This window comes from Haemaphysalis longicornis, unplaced genomic scaffold (assembly GCF_048455015.1).
Source record: "Haemaphysalis longicornis isolate Haplotype H1 unplaced genomic scaffold, Haemaphysalis longicornis Haplotype H1 scaffold_778, whole genome shotgun sequence".
In the NCBI taxonomy this organism is placed as follows: domain Eukaryota; kingdom Metazoa; phylum Arthropoda; class Arachnida; order Ixodida; family Ixodidae; genus Haemaphysalis; species Haemaphysalis longicornis.
In genome coordinates, this window is record NW_027526440.1 from 310 (window position 1) to 20817 (window position 20508).

The 20508-nt window shown below is 48.6% G+C and overlaps 1 protein-coding gene across 2 annotated transcripts in view; it reads right to left on the reverse strand.

Moving 5' to 3' along the window:
• Window positions 1-224: 224 nt before the first annotated feature.
• The window catches only part of LOC144148118 (uncharacterized), a gene marked incomplete at its 3' end in the record, with an annotated part of 38880 nt that continues 18596 nt past the window's right edge, over window positions 225-20508 (reverse strand). Inside the window, 9 exon segments of one of the 2 annotated variants that reach the window (XM_077679706.1) lie at window positions 225-412; window positions 2279-2497; window positions 5341-5595; window positions 6865-7053; window positions 8509-8712; window positions 9804-9902; window positions 14009-14169; window positions 16707-16848; window positions 18164-18541. In XM_077679706.1, coding sequence (XP_077535832.1) covers window positions 225-412; window positions 2279-2497; window positions 5341-5595; window positions 6865-7053; window positions 8509-8712; window positions 9804-9902; window positions 14009-14169; window positions 16707-16848; window positions 18164-18541 — 1835 coding nt within the window. 2 annotated transcript variants of the gene reach the window in all.

A 20508-nucleotide genomic window follows, 5' to 3' on the forward strand; every position in this document is an offset into this window, starting at 1 on the left:
TCGGTGGGGCACAGTTTGGAACGTCCAACACACATCATGTGCTTAGCACGGACAAGTACCGCGATACCACGGAGCCCGACGTAACCAGTGACGGCACACTCACATGGTTGCCCACATGCATGCCCCGCCAGTGAATACAACCTATAGGTAGAGGGCAAGGCAAACGCCGGGAGAGGAAAAGCGAGGCAGCCCGGGCGGCCGGGCAGAAGACGCACTTGTGCACATTGAGGCTGCTGGTGGAGGAGAAGGTGGAGCCGCAGATCTCGCACACCAGCGGGGTAAGGCTGGTCTCCCGCTTGCGCAGGCCCCCCGACTCCCCGCCGGCCCCACCGGCCACCGCATCGAGCACGTTCACGCATGGGTGGCTCGACAGCGTCTCCTGCTTGTAGAAGCCCCGGCCGCATGCGTCGCACTGCGTCGAGGAAGAACAAAGGAATAAGGGCACATGTACATGCAAACCTGGTTCCAAAAAAATATATATATAAAAAGTCAAACTTTGGGGTTTAACATGGCAAAAAAGGAGGGCTCTGATGCAATTTTGACCACCTGAGCATCTTTAACGTGCGCTGAAATCTCAACCCACACGCTCAAGGGGCACAGCACCTTCACACAAACATTACATATTTCCTCAGATCTAATGCACCTTCGATCTTAATGTGCATCTGATTTTTGCAGCCGGAAAAATCTTTCAGGGCCCTTAAGTCAAATCTTTGAGGGCCCTTAACTCTGCTTACATGCTTCGAAGGCAAAAGCCCAGCGATACTTTTATTAATAACTTGTTTACAGGGACATCATACCTGCACCTCTTTCTTCGCTTTTGATTCTTTGTTTCTGGCAAGAATTACTTCGACTGGCTCCTTTTCTGCTACGCCGTGTTTGCATCTCTTTCTTCACTTTCGTTTCCTCACTTTACGGCGCAAATTACGTCAGCAAGCCAACTGGCATGCGCCATGGCTTCCCTGGTATCAGGGCTCTGTGCGGCTGGTGCGCACCTGTTCTACTCACGTGCTATCACGATCAAGTGTCATGCAGTATGCACTAGTATTCTGCAACTTTTAGGTTTCCGATTCCTAGTTTTGTGAATACTGCCAAGTGGGCACACTGCTTCTCAAAGCTCCCGATTCCTGGTCAATCGCCCAAGTGTGTACGCGCCACGAAGAAAGGAACAGCAACGACAACAACAACCTTTGTTTCACACTGGCAGCGCTACTACTGTGAAAACCCAGGTCCAAATCCCATCTTATGACACATGTCCTTTGTATTTATTTACTCTTTGCAGCAACAGCCATTTTCTTGACCGGACAACAAAACGACAACTCCTATTTGCAGAATGGGGCAGTTAAGTTATTTGCCTTAAGGGGGGACACTGGTCTTAATTGAGGACCGAAAATTTGCCAAAAAATCAATTTTCTGTATTAATTTTATTTGCAGTCTACAGGTCCCAAAGAATGTACCTGCAAAATATCATAGCTGTATCATAAGTATTCACAAAGCTGTTGCCCTTTGAAGTCACCTAAATGATCATTTTTGCCTATGTTTGCAAACTTCGTGCCCTGTTTTCTCAGAACCAGTTTTTTTTCCCACATCGTCAGCTGTCGGGTACAATATCTTGGGATGTACTGGTTCGATTTACATCATTTTTGCTGCATTCGAAAGCTTATGAACTGAACAGTGCAATAAAGCCACAAAAGCACAGGATTTCTTTTTGCTGGCACAAGATTTTATGCAGTTAGTTTTACAAAAACATTGTAAATTGATGACCTGACATTTACGAATTTTACAGCATTTGCAGAAACCATGCTAAAATTACTGTAGTAGTATAGTTGCACTCCCTGGTCCTTCTAGAGCACAAAGTGATAAAAGCTTTTTGAGTATTCCATAGGTACATAATGAAAAAATTGCCCGAAACAGAGTAACATAACATGTTACACAACTCTAAACGTACACCCCATAGACGAAAACTGACTGCATATTTGTGCTCAGAATGTTGAAATACACTGAATGTGTAAATCTCAAGCACATAGATTAAAAAATAACAAAAATGTCTTCAAGACCTCAAGACCCTTAAAACGACAAAGTGGGAAAAAGTTTTCCTCGCAGAACAAGCCGTTCACGGGTGCAAGAGCTTGAATTCAATACAGCGTGAGGCTAGCTTTCTGTCACCATCAAATCCCAACAGTCTGCATCCGTCTATAGAGTTAATTCTTCGATTGGCGTCAACGCTACGTCACTGCGGTGGCTTATACGAACAGGAGCGGCACAAGCGCGCCTCCCTTGCCTTGAACTGGGGCTCCCCGTGGGCGATGAGCTGGTGCTGGTCGCGTGCAATGACCGAGTCGAAGAGCTGAGCACAGGCTTCGCACGCTTGGGGCTTCCCCTGGCACACGTGTGAGCCCAGGTGGGCCAGGTTGCGGAAGCGGCCCCCGCACGTCTCGCACTGGTGCACGTGCGTGTGCTCGTACTGGTGGCGGCGGAACTCGGCCGCGTTTGTGAACTCCTGCCAAGGAGGAGGAGGAGGGAGAGAACATTCTCACTTGACTTGAATGGGGGGCAACTCGCTTTTCCAGCGGGATAATAAGTGAGAAGATCGTGCGTCCGTTTACAAATTTCTTTTCGTGGCTGCCCATCTTTACGGACATTGCACCAGGCCTGAGCAGAAGCACTGAGGATTGGACGATCCACCACAACACAAACAAATGTGTGACAGGGAATTATCTTTCTGCAAAGAACTAAGGTAGCTACTGCTTAGCAGCATTATCTTTCTCCCTTTCCCCACAGTGAGTGCACACAAGCCATCTGCAGGGGCACAGGAGTAGCTGGCCTGCACATGGGGTTCCGTTTTACCAAGTAGGTTGACCACTGTGCTGTTTAACGTTAAAGAAACTCTTGCAGGGCGAAGCGCCCTGCTTTGACAGACTCAGGATAAATGGCATTTAATAAGTGCACCTGTGCTTCATACCAGTCAAAGAATGCAGTACTGCAGTGCTCCCTGGCTCATTCTTAGGGCACAAGTTGGGGGAGGACTTGTGATTCCAGAGTGACAGACAGTTATCCCACTGTGACAGTAATAAGTAAAGTTTCAGCATGCATAAACAGTTCATCCTGTGCTGAACCAGTACTTTTTCAACATTCTTGTTATCATTTGAGCGTTAGTTTGGGTACCTGCAGCATACTGCATCCTCATACCACTCACATCAGTTTGACACTATTTCTTTAGCTTTTTTGTATAAATGAGATAGCCTTACACAGCCAGTTCTGTCAAAATCCAGTGTTGGCAGCATGACTACGATGGCACCAAAATCTCACTGGCTGACAGCACCATACCCACACACAGTTTTCGTCTTACTGGCTAGCGCATGTGTGTATATACGCAGCAGCCTGATGTTCTCATTGAGTCTGCCATAACCCCACAGTCTAACAATGTCAACCACTACCTGATGATATTAGCATATGATAACGTTGATGTTGCTTGGCACAGCATTAAGCCTAAAACTAGGGTTAACTAACATTAAGCCTGAATGTAGGCCTAACAGCACACCTGCTCAGCTGGATTGGCCAACGATGATGACAGCTGCTGTCAAGCTCTTAGCCAATTCACCGATGACCACTTAAAGGGACACTGAAGTGAATTCGTCAAGCTCCCGTTTTTGCTTGGACTGCGTAGACTGGCTCAAATTAGCACACTTTTCATCGTTTATCCGGTTGACAAATCGGTAATTATTTTACAAAGCGCGAAAGAAGAAAAACTACCATGCGCGGTTTGCGGCGGCCGCACCAACTAATGCTGTGACGTTAGGAGGAGCGGGCACCGTGATTGGACGATGCCCAAGGTGAGCAACCAAACAAGTTTCGGTTTCGGTTTCGGTTCTGTAAAACACAACTGGTGGCGTTGTTGGATGGGCATTCTCAATAACTCAGTAATCATCGTACCGCGCTTCTGCCATGTTGTCAGCTGTGAAAATGCATAAAGATAAGCCTCCCAGGACGGCTTGGAATCGTAGCATTCACTAGCCGAGGCCTACGCAGTGCATGGACGCCCTCCGCGTACCCGCAGACGCCCAAATGTCATGCGCTTTTCCCCCATATTTGGAGCTTGCCTCACTCATGCCTGTACCGTAAAAAGCGTGTTCGCACCAGGCCAAGGGTCTGTTCATTCTGGCCTGTGCCCACTGCCCGCAAGCAGTCGGTGCTTATGGCAACAGCACGCCAACGAGAACTCGCTAGCGTGCCAGTGCCAGCCTGCGCGCGTTCTGTGAACTAGTTCGTGGAGCCATGAACGTTGCGGCCCAAAAAAAAGGTGAACTCAATGTAGAAAACATCGGCAGAAAACGAAAAAGTTAACTTACAAAAAAAAAAAAAGCACGTACCCGCGGGGACTCGAACTCGTGACTTGCAAAACACTTGCGACAACACACCTAGCGCCCCAGACTACTAGGCCACGAGACCGGCTCAGCCGAACTTGATAATATAAGGTATATATTGTACAACACGTTTACACTTTTATTTAGTTTTGGCATTTCAAGCAGCTTAGGTGACTATTTGTTGTATTGCGCTCATGCAGTAAGCATCCCCCAAGTTTTCACAATATCTCACGTCTAGCAGTTGCATTTCTTAGACGGAAAAGCGTTCGCCGATGCGTAGTCGTGCTGCTGGCCGCTGTGCTTGTTCGCCCAGCGCAAAAAAAGTGCTCCCCGCACCCTAGTTTTACGCTGTACGGTAAACATATCAGTTGATTTTATTTCCTTTGTACCTATATTGACTTCGCTGACTCTTCTCCCGCCTTCAAGAGGCCTTATATTTTCCTACTGGCGTACCAGTCAGCAAAGCGTCACATGTGCGCTTGTGCAGCGCTTGTGTGAAGCGACCTTGACTTGGAGCTAGATACAGTGTACAAACTAACCAAGTAAAGAAAGGCACATTCTTCCATTCACAGACGTATCCTGGCTTCGTTTCAACTGAGCGAACGAATTGCGACGACCCGTCGGCGGCCGCCGGACGAAACGCTGGGCCGACTGGCTCTGTCTGAAGGCCGGGGAGCCGTGCAGTAGCGCAGCCAATTGCGAGCTCGGCACCTCCTGACGTCACACGAAAACGCCACAGAAAATGGTCGAGCGTAAAGAGAGGAGGACAGCATTTTCGAATTAATTTTTCTACTAAATAAAATCGCGTAAACGCGCCCAGAGTGGTCGAAACATGGCCTGGGGACTCCGGGCTACAATTTGCGCTACTAATCCCGCAATGTTTACATATCACTTCAGTGTCCCTTTAACTGCGACGTCGACTCGCCCACTAACAATTTGGCCAACGGTAAAAAAGGCCCGTAAATCATTGCACGCCCACCTGGTGGCAGAGGGAGCAGGCGGCCCGGCCGTGCAGCTGGATCTCCTGCACGCGGGTGCACATGCGCAGGTGGTTGGCCAGGGAGTCGGGGGAGCGCAGCCACTTGCCGCACACGGGGCACGTGTGCTGGCCCGTGTGCACGGGCAGGTGCTTGAGCAGGTAGCCGTGCCGCGTGAACGCCTTGCCGCACACCCCGCAGCTGAAGCGCTCCTCCTCCCGCGGCCGCCGCGGGCACGCGTGGTTGCTCAGGATCTCCTGCGGCGGCGGTTGGGAACATCGTCGTAGTCAACTTGGAGGTGGTGTTGCGCAGACGGGAGCGGTTACGAGGGGGACTTAAGGCGGGAAAAAAATTACCCGCGCATCTGCTTTCTTCACCACAAATGTCGCGAAAGACGATAGTCACCCCTGCCACGTAACTCCTCAGGTCTCCGCTCTCTGCTCCCAACCCTCACCCTCTTTCCCTCCCCTTCGCTCCTCCTGTGATGAAATCAGCGTACGTTTGTCCAATGCAATTCAATTTTCCTCAACGTTCATGCACTGTTCGCTGAGACAGTACGCATCCTTTTTTTTTGTTTGTTGTTCCTTGTTCTGCCGAGAACAGCACGAATGGGAGCGACCTTGCACAAGATGGAGCCTTTCTGGGCCATTTCTAATGCTTCATCTTTTTTTTTTCCGAATTGGTATTGTGAAAACCAACAAAATGTGTGTCCTTAACTAAAATAAAAGCACACAGGGACTCCCAGTGATATATACTTACATTTTGCCTTAAATGGGCCTGAGGTTTCCTTTGCACTAAACTAATGCGGACGACTTGCAGCGGAACTCTTGTGCCTATATACCTACCATATGGTAAATACGTAGGTAGGTACGTAGGTAGGTATACACCTTTCGACGAATTAATTCAACTTTTGGCCAGAATGCTGAATTGAGGGACCGACAGACAGGCCAAAATTTTCACTTTTAAGCAGCCCACGAAAGACTACTGTCTTTGAAGTTGGCAATGCTGCTGCTCTTAAAAAAGAAAGCACTTTAATGACACGTACTGTGGTGGTGGCCTGTCAGTGCACTAAAAAGTAAGCTGAACACTAGCCTGGCTGTGTGCACTGAAGCCATTCATGGTCGACTACCTAGAATGGCTAACGGACAATGTCTCTCTCCCCAATTATAGCTTTAAAGCGAGATGATAACCACGTTACCAAGAACCTTCACTGAATGCTTTCTTAGAACACGATCAACAGGCAGTCGTAGAAGCTGCCTGCTGCTGGGCCCTTCAGTGATCTCAGTGAAGAGATTTCCCAAGCGCACTCCGGCCATTCCACGTAAAATACGGACTGCACAACATACATCTAGATATATGCAACAGTTGCTTCTCGAAGGACTCTTAAAGCCAAGAATGAACATCGCTGAAAACACATACAAGAAAAGCAACAAAGTCAAGTAATGGGGCGACAAAGAGGAAAGAGCTGAGCATCAGCCGCAGTTCCAACGTAACACAGTGCTCTCCAGAGCCAGTGCAACACACACCCGGGTGGTGTAGCTCCTGCCGCAGTCGGGACACATGTGCTGTCCCGTGTGCTTGGCCATGTGCCTGCGCAGCAGCCGGTCCGTGTGGAAGGTCTTGTTGCACACCGAGCAGGGCAGCACGGCCGCCTCGGAAGAGCCCGACCGGCCCGAGCACGCGTGGCTCTGCAGGTTCTCCTTGCGGGCAAACACCTGCACGCAGGGGGAGAGAGGAGAGGGACGGGGAACATTTCTTGAGCTGCTGTAAAGGTATCTTATTCCATGAAGCCACGTGCCGATAGACCGTACTATTGTAGCTCGGGTTACAAGGAGTGCTTGATCCTCCAGGTAGACCGCTGGTCAACAGTATCTCATACTGAACCTTCACTGCGCAGACTAGATGAAGACGACAGACGACACTGTTGAGGGTTGTGCTCCAGTCAATATACCCTGCCGCCTGTAACTTCTGCCCTGTAGCTGGCACCCTATACCACATGATATGGGGGTGCCAGCAGACCTCTACTCCCAATGCTACCTATGAGCAGTGGAGCAGCTGACCAGCGCCGACTGGGGGAGTGGGCAAAGATGGCTAGCCAGCAAAAAGGCATCTTGGACTAAGGACACCTCTCGCTGGGTGGAGGCCCTAAGAACATCCCCCAGCTCACTTGTGTCTTAAATCTCTCTCTCTCTCTCTCTCCCTCACTGTCCTTCAAAATACTCATCCTGGGCATGTATGCACTGATCTGAGCATTCTCTCTATGCATTTGTGGAAGTTAGACTGGATGTCTTTAACTGTGCGAAGCTTGCACCCATTCAGCCTCAATTTCGTTACAGAACAAGAAAAAGTCACAGGAGGCCAATTCACACCATTCGGAGGGTGCTGAAGCGTCGTAAGAAATTTAGGAAGTTGAGAACTGTTTAACGAGTGATGTGTTAATGGGCGTAGTGTCGCAATGCAGAATGTCACTCCACTGGCCTGGATGTTGTGTCGCTTCTGCCAGACCTCCGTTGCACTCAATGCTTTTCCCATGGTTCTGTGGATGCCCAGGCATTGCTTGGCAGCACAGCCCTTTGTGTTCTACTAATGCAACGCACATACTAGAGAATGCATCACAGTCATGCGGGTTTAGGAGCCATTTTACTGCTACAAACATTGCAAATGCCATGGCGCTTCGTTCAATGGTACATATAATGCTTTCGAATAAAAAAAGAGTCTCACTCAGCAACCTCCCTCAGCCGAAAAGCAACTCCAATTGACAGGACTGTTTAAATAGTACAAAAAGAAAAAAAGAAAAGCGGAGGAACAGACCGCATGCACCCAAATATACGCCAAGAATCGCACAATGGTTTACACGAACCTTATTATGGTACACACAACACCCCGACAAATTTGGGCAGAAGCCCGTAAATTAATCAGTATGTCAATCACGCAGCCAACCGATGTAGTACATGAATGGGGAAAGGTTCACGGGAAAGAAGGGACAGTGGTGATGAGGAGGACGATGATAAGGGTGAGGGAATTAATTATGATGGCGGGAATACAATGATGATTATGATGATGATGAGGGTGATTATGATGGTTATTATGAGGATGATTATTGGCAATGCTTACGATGACGCTTGTGAAAAAGAGAGGGGAGAGAGGGGGCAGCAGCAGCCCGTGCTCACCCTGCGGCACCGGTGGCAGGTGAACTCGCCCGTGTGCTTGCGTATGTGTCGGAAGAGGTAGAGGGTCTGGTTGAAGCCTTTGCCGCACAGGTCGCACGAGTAGCGGCCCGGTCGCTTGGGCCGGTCCTGCCGCACCTGCTCCACGCTCGCGTAGAACTTCTCCACCACGGGGCCACCTTCGCTGTCGCCACCGCCACCTTCATCCTGTAACGGGACATTTTCTTTCTCTTTTTTTCCACTTCCAGTTTATTGCATAGCTTGCCCTTCTCAAGCTAGGCTGTATATACTGTGAGCTTGTTAGGTCGTGTTGCCGGCAGTGCTCTAGACTTTATGCCAATGCCTCCTTGCCATCTGAACACTCAGTGGTAGTCCTGGTGGCCCCAGTCATCACCATCACCTGTACATCATCATCATCATCACTGTTTGGGCTGTTCCCCCGTCCAAAAAGTCGGCGCAACTGCTCTCTTTTAACAGACATGTGCGCATGCATGCATGTGCCCCCCATACGTGTACACATATACTATATCCATACTCATTCATTCATTCCTTGGCGCATTTGTGTACGTACACTGCTGCAAAAAGGCACACGATATGTACACCATATGTACGCAATATGGGAGGCTTCAGTCAAACGCTACACCAGGGTGGCCAAATTTTGTTCTGGTGAGGGTGTCCTGTTTGTGTACCAGAAGACATTCCTAGTACATCTGTACTTATTTAGTTTACCCTCAGAGGTTCCCAATGTTGTTATTTCTTCCATACTACAACACACCACTCCAGGTCCATGGGTTATGTAAAATGCAATCACACGCGTAACTGCTCCAGAATGTGAAAAGGGGACATGCTGAAACGCTAGCTTCCCCACCCAAGTGAAACTTGAAGAAAGGCAACTACACTTTTATGCGTCTTGGAAAGACGCACTTTGAGAATCTTGGGTTTCTCAAAAGTCTCACAGCACTACCACTCTCATACAATTCCATACAGTCTCTCACACACACACACACACACACACACACACACACAGACACAGACTACACATATACTTCTCTCTAAATAGGCACCTAATTTTGTCAATACACGCCCACCTGTTTGTTTCATGTACCGCATAATTTTACTAATTGAAACAATTTATGGTCACATTTAATGATTTTTAGCCGCTCACAGGGGCCTCATTAAAGCCTCCTGAATGGGCTGTAAGTTAACTTGGCACTCATCACTCCCAACATTGAGAGCAGGGCATAAAATTTTAAGGCTTGTGTCCGGTTGCCCTAGGTGGATTTGTGCAAAGCACTAACCTCTCTTGTGGCTGTGGCTTCAGCTCCAGATGTGGTCTCAGCGGCGAGTGTCTCCGAAATGACAGCACTCAGGCTCTCCGACACCGACACGGCTGGGAGCTGCTGAGAGCCCAGGTTGTTCAAGCCATTGAAGTGGCCCCGGGAGGGAGGGAGGAGAAGAGAGTGAAAGCAGTACAGATTAACAAATTGCAAATTGGCAAATGTGAAACACCCGTCTTTTTTTTTTATTTCTTCTTTTTTTTTTTTTTGTGGCAGCACAGTTCCCAAAAATGGCCGAATGGAAGGCACACCACAAGGCTTCTCGAGAAATAAAGCCATTCCACTCAACGTGAAAGCAGTCGGAAGTGCAGAGCAGTAATTCGCCACAATGGGCTGTGGTGCCGTAATCCGCTCACTGCTACCACCCATCACACTCTTCGCCGCCCTGTCTCACCCCTCTCCTGATGGAGGTTGGTCCAACGCATTTCAAATTTCCCGCCTTTGCAGTGCTTGCATGCCCCCTGCCTTAAAAACAAGGCGAGCAGGAGTTTCTTTATATATTTTTTTCTTGTGCATTCTTTTCATTTCGCACGTGCTGGAGCCTTACAGTGCAGTTTGGAACGCATCATTTTTTAAGTGGAATGCACTTCTTAAGCGAGCCTGAATCGTCCGCCGCCGTCGTCCGCATAGCAACAGCTGCGGGTGCGCGCGCTCCTCGTCTTCCTCCTCGTCTTCCCTAGCAACGGGGGGAGATGGGCGCGCGTTACTCTCCTCCTCCTCTCTCCGCTCAGTGACTGCGGGTGTTGGGCGCCTCCTCTCCACTTCGGGCGGGAGAGCTCTCGCTCGCGTAGCGGGCGCTCCGCATTCCGACGCATGAGGGCGCTCGTGTAGCCCTCGCCGTAACGGCGGGCGCTACTCTCCTCCTCCTCTCTCCGCTCAGTGACTGCGGGTGTTGGGCGCCTCCTCTCCACTCCAAGATCACGATATCCACCGTAATCGCACAATCAACAACCGTGCATTCGCACTTACACACTCTCCCCCTCGGGGAAGTGCGAGGGAATTTTTTTTTCTTGTACTGCCACTTTTTTCTGCTTATTATCATAAAAACCAACCCAAGAGCGTTCCTAACTAAATAAATGCGGGGGCCGTCAGTTAATTACATGCATTTTGCCTCAATTGTACCAGCAGTTTTCTTTGTGCTAAACAATGGGGAGATGTATCACAAGCGCCAGCAGTTCACGAGTTTCGAGCGGTTACAACTATATAAACCACTTGTTTTTCGAAGCTTGTGTGGGACGCCGTAACAATGGTACGCCGTGGGGTGAGCTACGATGACAAGGCGAGCCGCTAAAGTGCTCTGCACTTAAAATACTACGTTGCATAATTTTTAGCCACATAAAGCATGGCTTAAACCACATTGTACACTTGCATGATGAATATGTAGCCTAAGCTTCAGAAATGTAGCTTTCGTGAACTTGCAACCATATCTATTGTAACTGATTTGAGACATGTTTCATAGCTTATGTATATCGTGTTCTAGGTGTAGCATTGATTTCCTATTAACATATAAAAAAAGTTACACCATCTTCCCGTGGGGAACCATGAGGAGGATGCGAAGCATCATAGGGGTTCCGTGTAGGTTCCATTGTGTTGCCATTATGTTGTTTCATTTATTGGAGCACGAATGGGAACGTAGTGTGAACCCCCATGTAGAGACGGAGAAATGTAGAGACAGCGAAGAGACCGACAGCCGTGTTACCTGATCGAACACCTCCTGGTTCTCGTCTTTCTTTATTGCGTGCTCGCGCTCCTACCCCACTGCCCGCCCTCTACTCTGGTTGAGCTGCAAGGCGCTTCCCGCCACAGCTTTCCCACGGGAAGTTCAACATCCTCCGCTAAAGTTTTCAGTTCGTCGTTTCCGTTAACGTTCAGCTTCGCGTGCCCTCGTTGTATCAGTAGCTTCTTGACATAGTTTGAATGAGTCAAGGACATAAGGCGCGTTCGTAGCACTTGCTCCCGTCTCGGTTTTGTAGCGCAGTGGAAAGAGCGCCGCGTACCTCCCGTTGTAGCCAGAGAGTCGTGGGACCCAAACCGGGTGCCGCTAACTATTTCTTTTGTGTAGTGTAGGGGGAGAGGTGCGGACGACGGAGCCGAGAGCAAGAGATGCTTCGCATCTAAAATCTATGCCAGCTTGCATAACAGTGCAAGCCTGATGCCGCAGCAGAGCTGTGTTTGTCAGACTATGTTAAATTACATGAGCGCCATATAAGTCACTGAGAACCATTCACTCTGTACATATATATATAGCAATCATCAGAAGAAGGCCAAATCAAACCAAAGTAAAGTATACAAGTCCCAGCACGTCTTGCACACCTTCATCTCTTCATGATTCTCAACGGACAAAAAGGCTTCACGTAAAACTTGCAAGGCCACCTTTTTCTGCCCAGCATTGCGCAAGGAGCTCATGGTAGACAGGTTCACGTCGAACCAAAGCCGGTTGCAAACACGGCAGCTGCACCCGAACTCGATGTCCAACAATTCTCGCTGAACGCGACCGTTCACACCGCCTAGGAATCGACGGACCTGACGCTGAAAGTTCTCCATGGCTCGGTAGACAGGGTCTTGTCGGTGACGCTGTTTGTTCGAACGCACACTTGCACGCATGTGTTCGCGGTCCTTGGCTCATTGCCGCCCGCCGATTACATTCTCGCATCACAGTGCGGCGCGCTTCCTGATAAACCACCTATTCTTGAGCATCCCGATCTTCTTTGGTCGCCCCCCCCCCCCCGCCCCCCCATGTACGGCACAGCATCAGAAAAAGTTCTGCCACCGCCAGTTCGCCATGGCTCGGTAGACAGGGTCTTGTCGGTGACGGTGTTAGTTCGAACGAACACTTGCACGCACGTGTTCACGGCCCTTGGCTCGTTGCCACCGATGACATTCTCGCATCACAGTGCGGTGCGCTTCCTGATAAACCGCCTATTCTCGGGCGTCCGGATCTTCTTTGGTCGTCCCACCCCCATGCGCGGCACAGCACTAGAAAAAATTCTGCCGCCGCCAAATGTCACAAGAAAGAGGCATTTCCTTGTTGAAGGAGCTTCTTTAAAAGTGAGGCTGCGCATAGACGAACCAGAAGGAAAAAAGAAGTCCACACAACTAAGCAGGCCGAGCCACAGGCATTGTAAAAAGAGAAATCTGGTTGGTGGTGGTACCAACTACTGAAGTCTCAGCATTATTAGTGTGGCATGTGATGGCAGTGGTGCGCGCGTTTCTGTTCACTGACGGCACAACCAATTCTCAGTTGTGATTGTATGCTCTTTCTTCATTAAATGCTTAAGTTTCTAATCTACAGTTGTGTGTACCGGGTGCATTAGCCCTCCTTACGCCCGATTCTTGGCCAACACCCCAAGTGACTGCGTGTAATGTTTTAAAAAACATCACGCGATGCAATCTGCATTTTTGTGGAAATGCAGGGCATAACACGGTTTGCCATTTTCGGGATATTTTTTTTATTTTCCTTATTTTTGGGTTTTTTCAAATTTTGTTCTACCCATTATCTTCATTTACACGATCATAATGATTAAAGGTGGAAGTTATGTCAAACCTGCATTGTGGAAATGCAGGGCATTAAACGGTTTGCCATTTTTGGTATTTTTAAATTTTTTTTCTTATTTCTTGCTGGTTTTTTTTTTTCTTCAAAATTCTGTTCGACCCACTCTCTCCATTTACGCTATTGGAACGACTGAATGTGGAACTTCCGCAAGAAATGCATTATAGTGGAAATGCCAGGCATTACACAGTTTGCCGCTTTCGCTATTTTTTATGTTTTTCTTATCGTATGGTTTTTCACAATTCTGTTCGACCCATTATTTCCAATTATGCTATCATAACAATTAAAGGTGAAACTTCCACGACATCTGCATTTTTGTGGAAATGCAGGGCGTTACAAGGTTTGCCATTTTCCCTATTTTCTTTATATTTTCCCTACTTTTTGGTTTTTCAAAATCCTGTTCGACCATTATCCACATTTAGGCTATTATAACGACTAAAGGTGAAACTTCTACGGAATCTGCATTACTGTGGAAATTCATGGCGTTACACGGTCCTGGCTGCGGGGATACACGGAAAAGAATGCTACACATTAAAAAAACGAACACCCAAAACTAACGCAGCCCTATTTTTTTTTTTACAAACTGGCGGGGTTCGGAAGAGTTGCAATCGCATACCGGAGTGCTGGCCTGTTCGCCAGACTGGCAGGGCAGAGAGGAGGTCAGCATTTCCACGGCGACGTGCAACTCCTGCGGAACGCCACCAGTGCCGGCCGTGGCTTCTTCGCCACCAGAGGGCATTGCCGAGCCTTCCTCCATTGCTGACGCAACAAGAGGACCTGGAAGCAGATGGTTTACCCGTTATACAGTTGTAGGCACGGGCTGAGACTTTTCTTTCTTTTTGTGAAAATTCTTTTCTCTATATTTTTTTCTGCCCCTGAAATAAATCAAGAGTGATGGCAAGCATCCCACTTACGCGCTCGCTGAAGCTTTGCTTTTGAGCTAGTGAGTGCACACTCTTATAGCAAATGCATTAGAAATTGCCCAAACAGACATGCAAAGGAACCGGGTAGTCTCGGTATGCCAAAGCTCTACACAAATTGAACTTGTATTTTAAAGTCTGCTCGGCACAGCGGTTCACAGAATTGGTGCTGGAAAAACAAAAAGAAGCTCATATTGAAAGCAAATAGAACAAAAAAAAAATTCACGCATCACCGCGAGGTGAATCATGACGAGTGGGCGAAGCACTGGGGGTCGTTCTCACCGTGAGTCACATGTGAGAGTGCTTCATCATCATCACCAGCCTATCTACAGCCACTGCAGGGCAAAGGCCACTCCCATTAATCTCCAATTATTCCAGTCCTGCGCTAAGTGCGACCAATTCATCCCCGCAAACTTCTTGATCTCATCTGCCCATCTAACTTTCTGCCACCCCCTGCAACGCTTGCCTTCTCTAGGGATCCACTCTGTTACCCTTAATGACCAACGGTCATCTTGCCTTCGCATTACATGCCCCGCCCACGCCCATTTTTTTTGTAAGTGGTTACTGCTGCTAAAACTGCTGCTAAAGGCTTATTGTTTTTGTTTTCTAAATAAGCACGTAAGTGCCGTTCTTGTTCTTGGTGCTAAATAAAGTACACCACGAAATGCGATCTTTGTGAAAAGTTTGAGTGGGAACAGAGCAACGGTTCGCTCAGAAAAAAATTTAAAAGACGTTCATTTATCAATGTACTACCACCCTATATGCCTCATGCAACTTTCTCCTGCTTATATAGTTATACTACTGTCTTTGATGAATAGTCCAGGGACATTACTTGGAAGCTGACAATAGTGCTTTGTGTGGCTAGAGCAACTGGGATTGGGCGCTCACTAATTTGGTGTCTTGGCTGCACATCTGCATAGCTGTGACATACTGACGCCAACTTCCCTTGACGCCAGTTCACAAGAAGCAGAGCATTTCCTCCTGGCAAAGTGACAGGTTTCTGACATTTCACAATGCGCATTCATTGCAAATGGGGTGCATCCATAAGTGAAGATCATTTTTTAATAGAATGTTACAAAAACCAAGCAAGTGAGGCCACCCAGCCTTGGTAGCAAAGAAACTCGACCATCAAGTGCGACCTTCCAGCAAGCTTTGAATAAAAATGAGCGAGCAATTTACTTTAAAAAATGTTCTCAAATTGCTCACGCAATGTGGCAAGCCATTGTAAAATCATAAAACAACATGGAAAGCCTTGCACTACTCTTCAAAGCACAAGTGCATTTTTTTTCTCTCCAATAAATAGACTGCATGCCATGCGTCCCCAATCTTCACACGACACATACAGAGAAATGAGAAATTAGCGCTTTTTAACCTGTTATATTATAACCTTCAAATAAAAAGCTGGAGAAACAGCAGAGCTGGGGGTCGACCTAGCTTCTCCCCACACTGTCAGCAGATCCCAGGAGAGAGAGAGAGAGAGCAGAAGGAGCAATTCTATGCACGTTCCTCATACTGCGAGCGGCAACCCAAGACTGCCACCCTTGGCATTAACGGCCGCCAAGATGTCATTGCCCCCGACCGAGTCAAGGCCGCTTACGTCGCTTCCCTCCAATTAGTCCAGGGCTTTCTCATCTCAGTGACCCCGACCCCAGAATTCCCAAGCTCAACGGACCAAAAATGTCACATGGGCAACGCGATGGCCTTATGGTAGGGGAGCCCAGTAGCGACTGGCGTGGCACGGGTCTGCCACGGTTGAAGACGACGACGACGAAGGCGGGAGCTCCTCACGTGGCACAAGCCCATGCGCAAGCCTGGATGACGCTGGGCGCTCCCCACAAGGTGCACGGTATTTTTTTGGTAAAGTCACTGTGCAAAGGTTGTGCCAGGCATCTCGTGATGGGGGAGTTTTTTTAGGGGCGAAGCCATTTAGCGGCTGGAGCTTTTGGCGTCGCCTGTCGCCGTCGTAATTGTCATCTCATGTAGTCATGGTGCTAAAACACCAGGAAAGTTGTTGACCCCTCGCGCTAAAACGTAACGCACATTAAAAAAAACACGGAAACACTCGTTTGCACGTCACGCTAGAGAGCTTCGTGCTTCAAAGACACAAGACTTTTACAGCACAGCTGTATACCTCTACCCCAAATGGTTTCATCTCCATTGGCAAAAACATTAAGGAGCCAAGAATACACTTATACACTGCATGCTTCGCGCCTAACCAGCTTTTACGTCAGTGGAGATAACCCGGGATTTTTCTAGTTTTTTTTTTTTGCTAATGCCAATGGACCAAGCTCAAGCTTAAACAGCTCTGCTGTTAATATATAACTGAAACCTCTAATTCGTAAAGAATGTGGCGAGCGGGTAAGAGGTCTGGGTGCACATCGCTGAAGGACTTGCCTGCGAGTTGAATCGTGACGGGCTGTTCGCTGCTACCCAGCATCTGGCCAGGCTCCAGGCCTGAAGCGTACTCGCCCTCACAGCCACTCTCGTAGTCCGACAGGTCGTCACCCTCGTAGTCGGAGTCGTCCTCGGCGTTCTCCTGCGTTGCACAGATGACGGCATATGTACCTTACAAGGCATGCACCTCTACGCCCTATTTGGCAGGGCATAATTAAAGTTAGTGCAAAAGGCAGGAGTTTAGAAATACGTATTCTTGTATTCACAACACACATGGCTGTAAGATTTTCTTTCTCCTTGTATTCTCAGCAGGAAATTTTCCTCCTTCCATCTCTGAGCAATATGACGTGTAAAGCTGAGGGAAGGCGACAAGTAGTGTAACTATGACGTGTGCTTGTGTGAACAGATGACAAAATTGACAAGACTCGCAAAAAATTTCGTTGACGCGGAAATTAGTTACGGCAAAATCTGCACTGGTTCACAACAAGAGGGCAAGAAAAATATGTCCACATATTATCCGCATCACTGACCCCATATACGCAACCTTTACAAAACGGAATGGCGTGCGATTACGCGGTGTTCATTCGGATAACAAACGTACCAGTGTTTATCAAACTGTTTTTTGTCTGCATGTAGAGAGCACATTACCGGGAAGAGAAATGCAACCGAAACGCATTGCTGTACAACAAGGCACATTTAACAAACTGATTACTCGCAAACAGCTACTAGGTGGTCCGAAGCCCCCGCCTGGTATATGGGAGGAGTGGCTCCCGTTATCTTATCCTCTCTGACTGGGCAAGGCAGTGAGTGCTTGCGATAAAGATAAGATGGCACAAGTTCAAGACTAAACAGGAAAACATTATCTTCGCTTTTGACTTTGAAGAATGGTAGAAGGAAAACTGCAATGACAGCTGCTCACGATGCATACATCAGTGTGCAATGCAAGCAGCGCAACGTTTGTGTGATTTCGACTACATGCGAAGTGACTACTGCTTGGCAAAGCAGGCCTACGCCTCATGTAACAACGGCCAGTTATATCATTATCACTAACAAACAGCAGCAGTCATCTATGAGTTTGTTTACGGGTGGGGTGTGGGCGCACGTTCTTGGCGAAACTAAGCGGCATGGATGTATAGAAAATTACAGATGGCTGGCGTTATGCTTACCTCATCGTAAAATAAATTTTCACGCCGAAACAAGCTTGAGAAATAGTTCGTTGTGGTGAGGACTTCGTTGCATTGACTTCTACGGCTAGCTGACGGGGAATCAGGAATAATTCATTGAAGTGGAAATTTAAGCAGCGTTCGCTGTAGCGGGGTTCGACCGCACATACATTTACACAGGCACCAGCACAAGCAAACCACATTTTTCGTCGACACCCTCTCTGCAACATCTTACCACCAACCTTTCAACCCGTTCGCCCACGCCACCATGCCGACAAACCCTGCCCCGCTCACCTCGTCGTCGACCACAAGCGCCTTGCGCGTCGTCCGCAGGTTGTACTTTCCGGCGGACTGCCGCTCCACTTCCGTGAACCGCCGCGTCGGCAAAACATCCGCACTGCGGCTCGCTCCACTCGACTTGGGCTTCCGGCCCCGCCGGGCACCCCCGCCACTCCCTGTAGTCATCAGCTGAGGCGGCGTCGCGGCTTCGCCACTAACGGCCACCACCGCATCCTGGGGAGCAGCAAAGTGCTGAAGCTGATCGAGCGTTGTCACCGCTATTGGAGCGACTGCGCTGCTAGCGTTGTCTTCAACTGGATTCGTTTCGTGCTGCTGCTGCTCCCCAACAATGGCCGTGGTTTCCCCTGGCAGACTGACACTTGCGTCAAAGGACTGCAAGAGAGAAAAAGTGAGAAGCACACGTGACAGTATCCGTTTTGACAATGACTGGTTGGCTCTGCTAGTGCAAGGAGCGCCAAATAGAAGTTACTGTTCAACAAAGCTGGTGTGAGGTACATTTAAAACCCTACAGTTAAATGAGCAGTGCAGCAGAGCAAGAGGCAAGTAAGTTAACCGGTGTGAAGGGCCACGTTGTGAGTTTGTGTGATATAAAACGAGATGTAATGATTTCATCTCAACCAAAAACTTAAAAACGCACTTAAAAGGAATCATGGGACTGTCTGCTGAACCAGAATGCACAAATGGGAAATCCGTGCCAATGGAGAGAGATTTTTGCAGGGATTTAGCTCGAAAAGTCAGGTGTGACGAATGTTTTTGGGGGCCTGTCATCTTACGAAGTGGCCCAAGTGGCTAATCATGGCCCCTCCTCGCGGCCAATTCGAGATAACCTCAAATTGGCCATCTCAGATGCCTACATACAAGGCAACAATCGGCACATCTGGCAAGCTGCCGACAAGGTCCCTAAGCTAAGAACATGCACCACACGAAACATTGTGCAAGCAGCATTTTTTTCGTTCGTGATTACACCACCTATGGTGAATTCGTAATGGAAGGTACATGCATCATCTCTCTAAAGTCTTCTCGCTTTAACTAACTGTGTTTCAAAGACAGACCTCGAAAGCACCTCCTGTCATTTTCACACTGACCCTCCTTCCTTAACCCTTTGTGGTCTGTTGTCGGGCCCTCCCCGCAATGCAACACGGCCATTGCGGTCCACTCTTGGGCACCAGCCAACAAGGGTGTTCAGGGTTCAATTTCACAATTTTTCTCACTGCAACGTGTGCGAATTCTTTGTATACATGATGCGCCGTCTCTTGAGGAATAGCGCACGCATTCAGTGTATTTATGATGTGCCATCTCTCTTGAGGAATAAGTGACTTTGTTTGTTGAAATTTACCTTTTTTTTTTGCACTATGGTGCAGCACAACGTTCAGTGCGGGCCTTCTAGATCGCAGAGCGTTCTCATTTGCACACTGTTTGCTGAGAAGCATGGCCACTTTCTCACCGCATGTGTTTTACGATGGTGCATTTAGCGAAAACAACGAAGACGAAGAAAATGACGCGCCTCCCTCCGAGAATGATGACAGTGATCTGACAGAAGCAAGTGACAAAGACCACGACGGCAGTAGAAACCACACATCCGTGGACACACGCGAGAGAAAAGAAATAAACGTCCTGGCAGTTTTCTTGACCAGTTTGCGTTTTCTTTGCGGTGCCATAAACTGGCGAAATATTTTCAGACCGAGACAGCGGCAAAGTAGGTAAAAGGTTTGGACCGGAAAGGGTTAAAGGGGGCCTCACCTGATCACGTTTCTATGGGACTTTCTAATGCACGACCCACAGACTTATCTAGGCCCCTCACCTTTCGTTGAAGACGGGGCTGTTGCACCTCACACGGATCTCCCAACTTGCCACTGAAAGTTCTCCATGACTGGCAGGCCCGGATCCTTTTGTATGCAGCCTTATATCTCTATCCCAAAGAAAGCACGTGCTTGAACCCGTGGCCACGGGCTTCGCGAACTCGGCGTCTGTAGTACGAGCTGTCCCCCTCTCCCCCCTTCAGGCGTAACATACGTGAACTGGCGAGGAGCAGAGCACGTGAGATATCACGCCATGAACGCTGGGCAGAGTGTTCTCGAAGGTTGAGAGGTGGCGGCATGCGCGATGATGTCATTCATAGGCTTGGCTCCACCTACGCGGCTGGACAAAGGTTGTGCTGGGCGCCTGGTGCCGGAGGAGTTTTGTAGCGTAAGCTACACTGGCCGAGGTTGAGCAATTTCGCGTGGACCTTGAAAGGCCATGCTGCGCAAGCGTGAGGAGCATTGGATTGGATTGGATTGAAAATTCAATCCAATTGGAGCACGGGTGTGTAGAGAATTGTGTCTGCACATTCCAGAGGA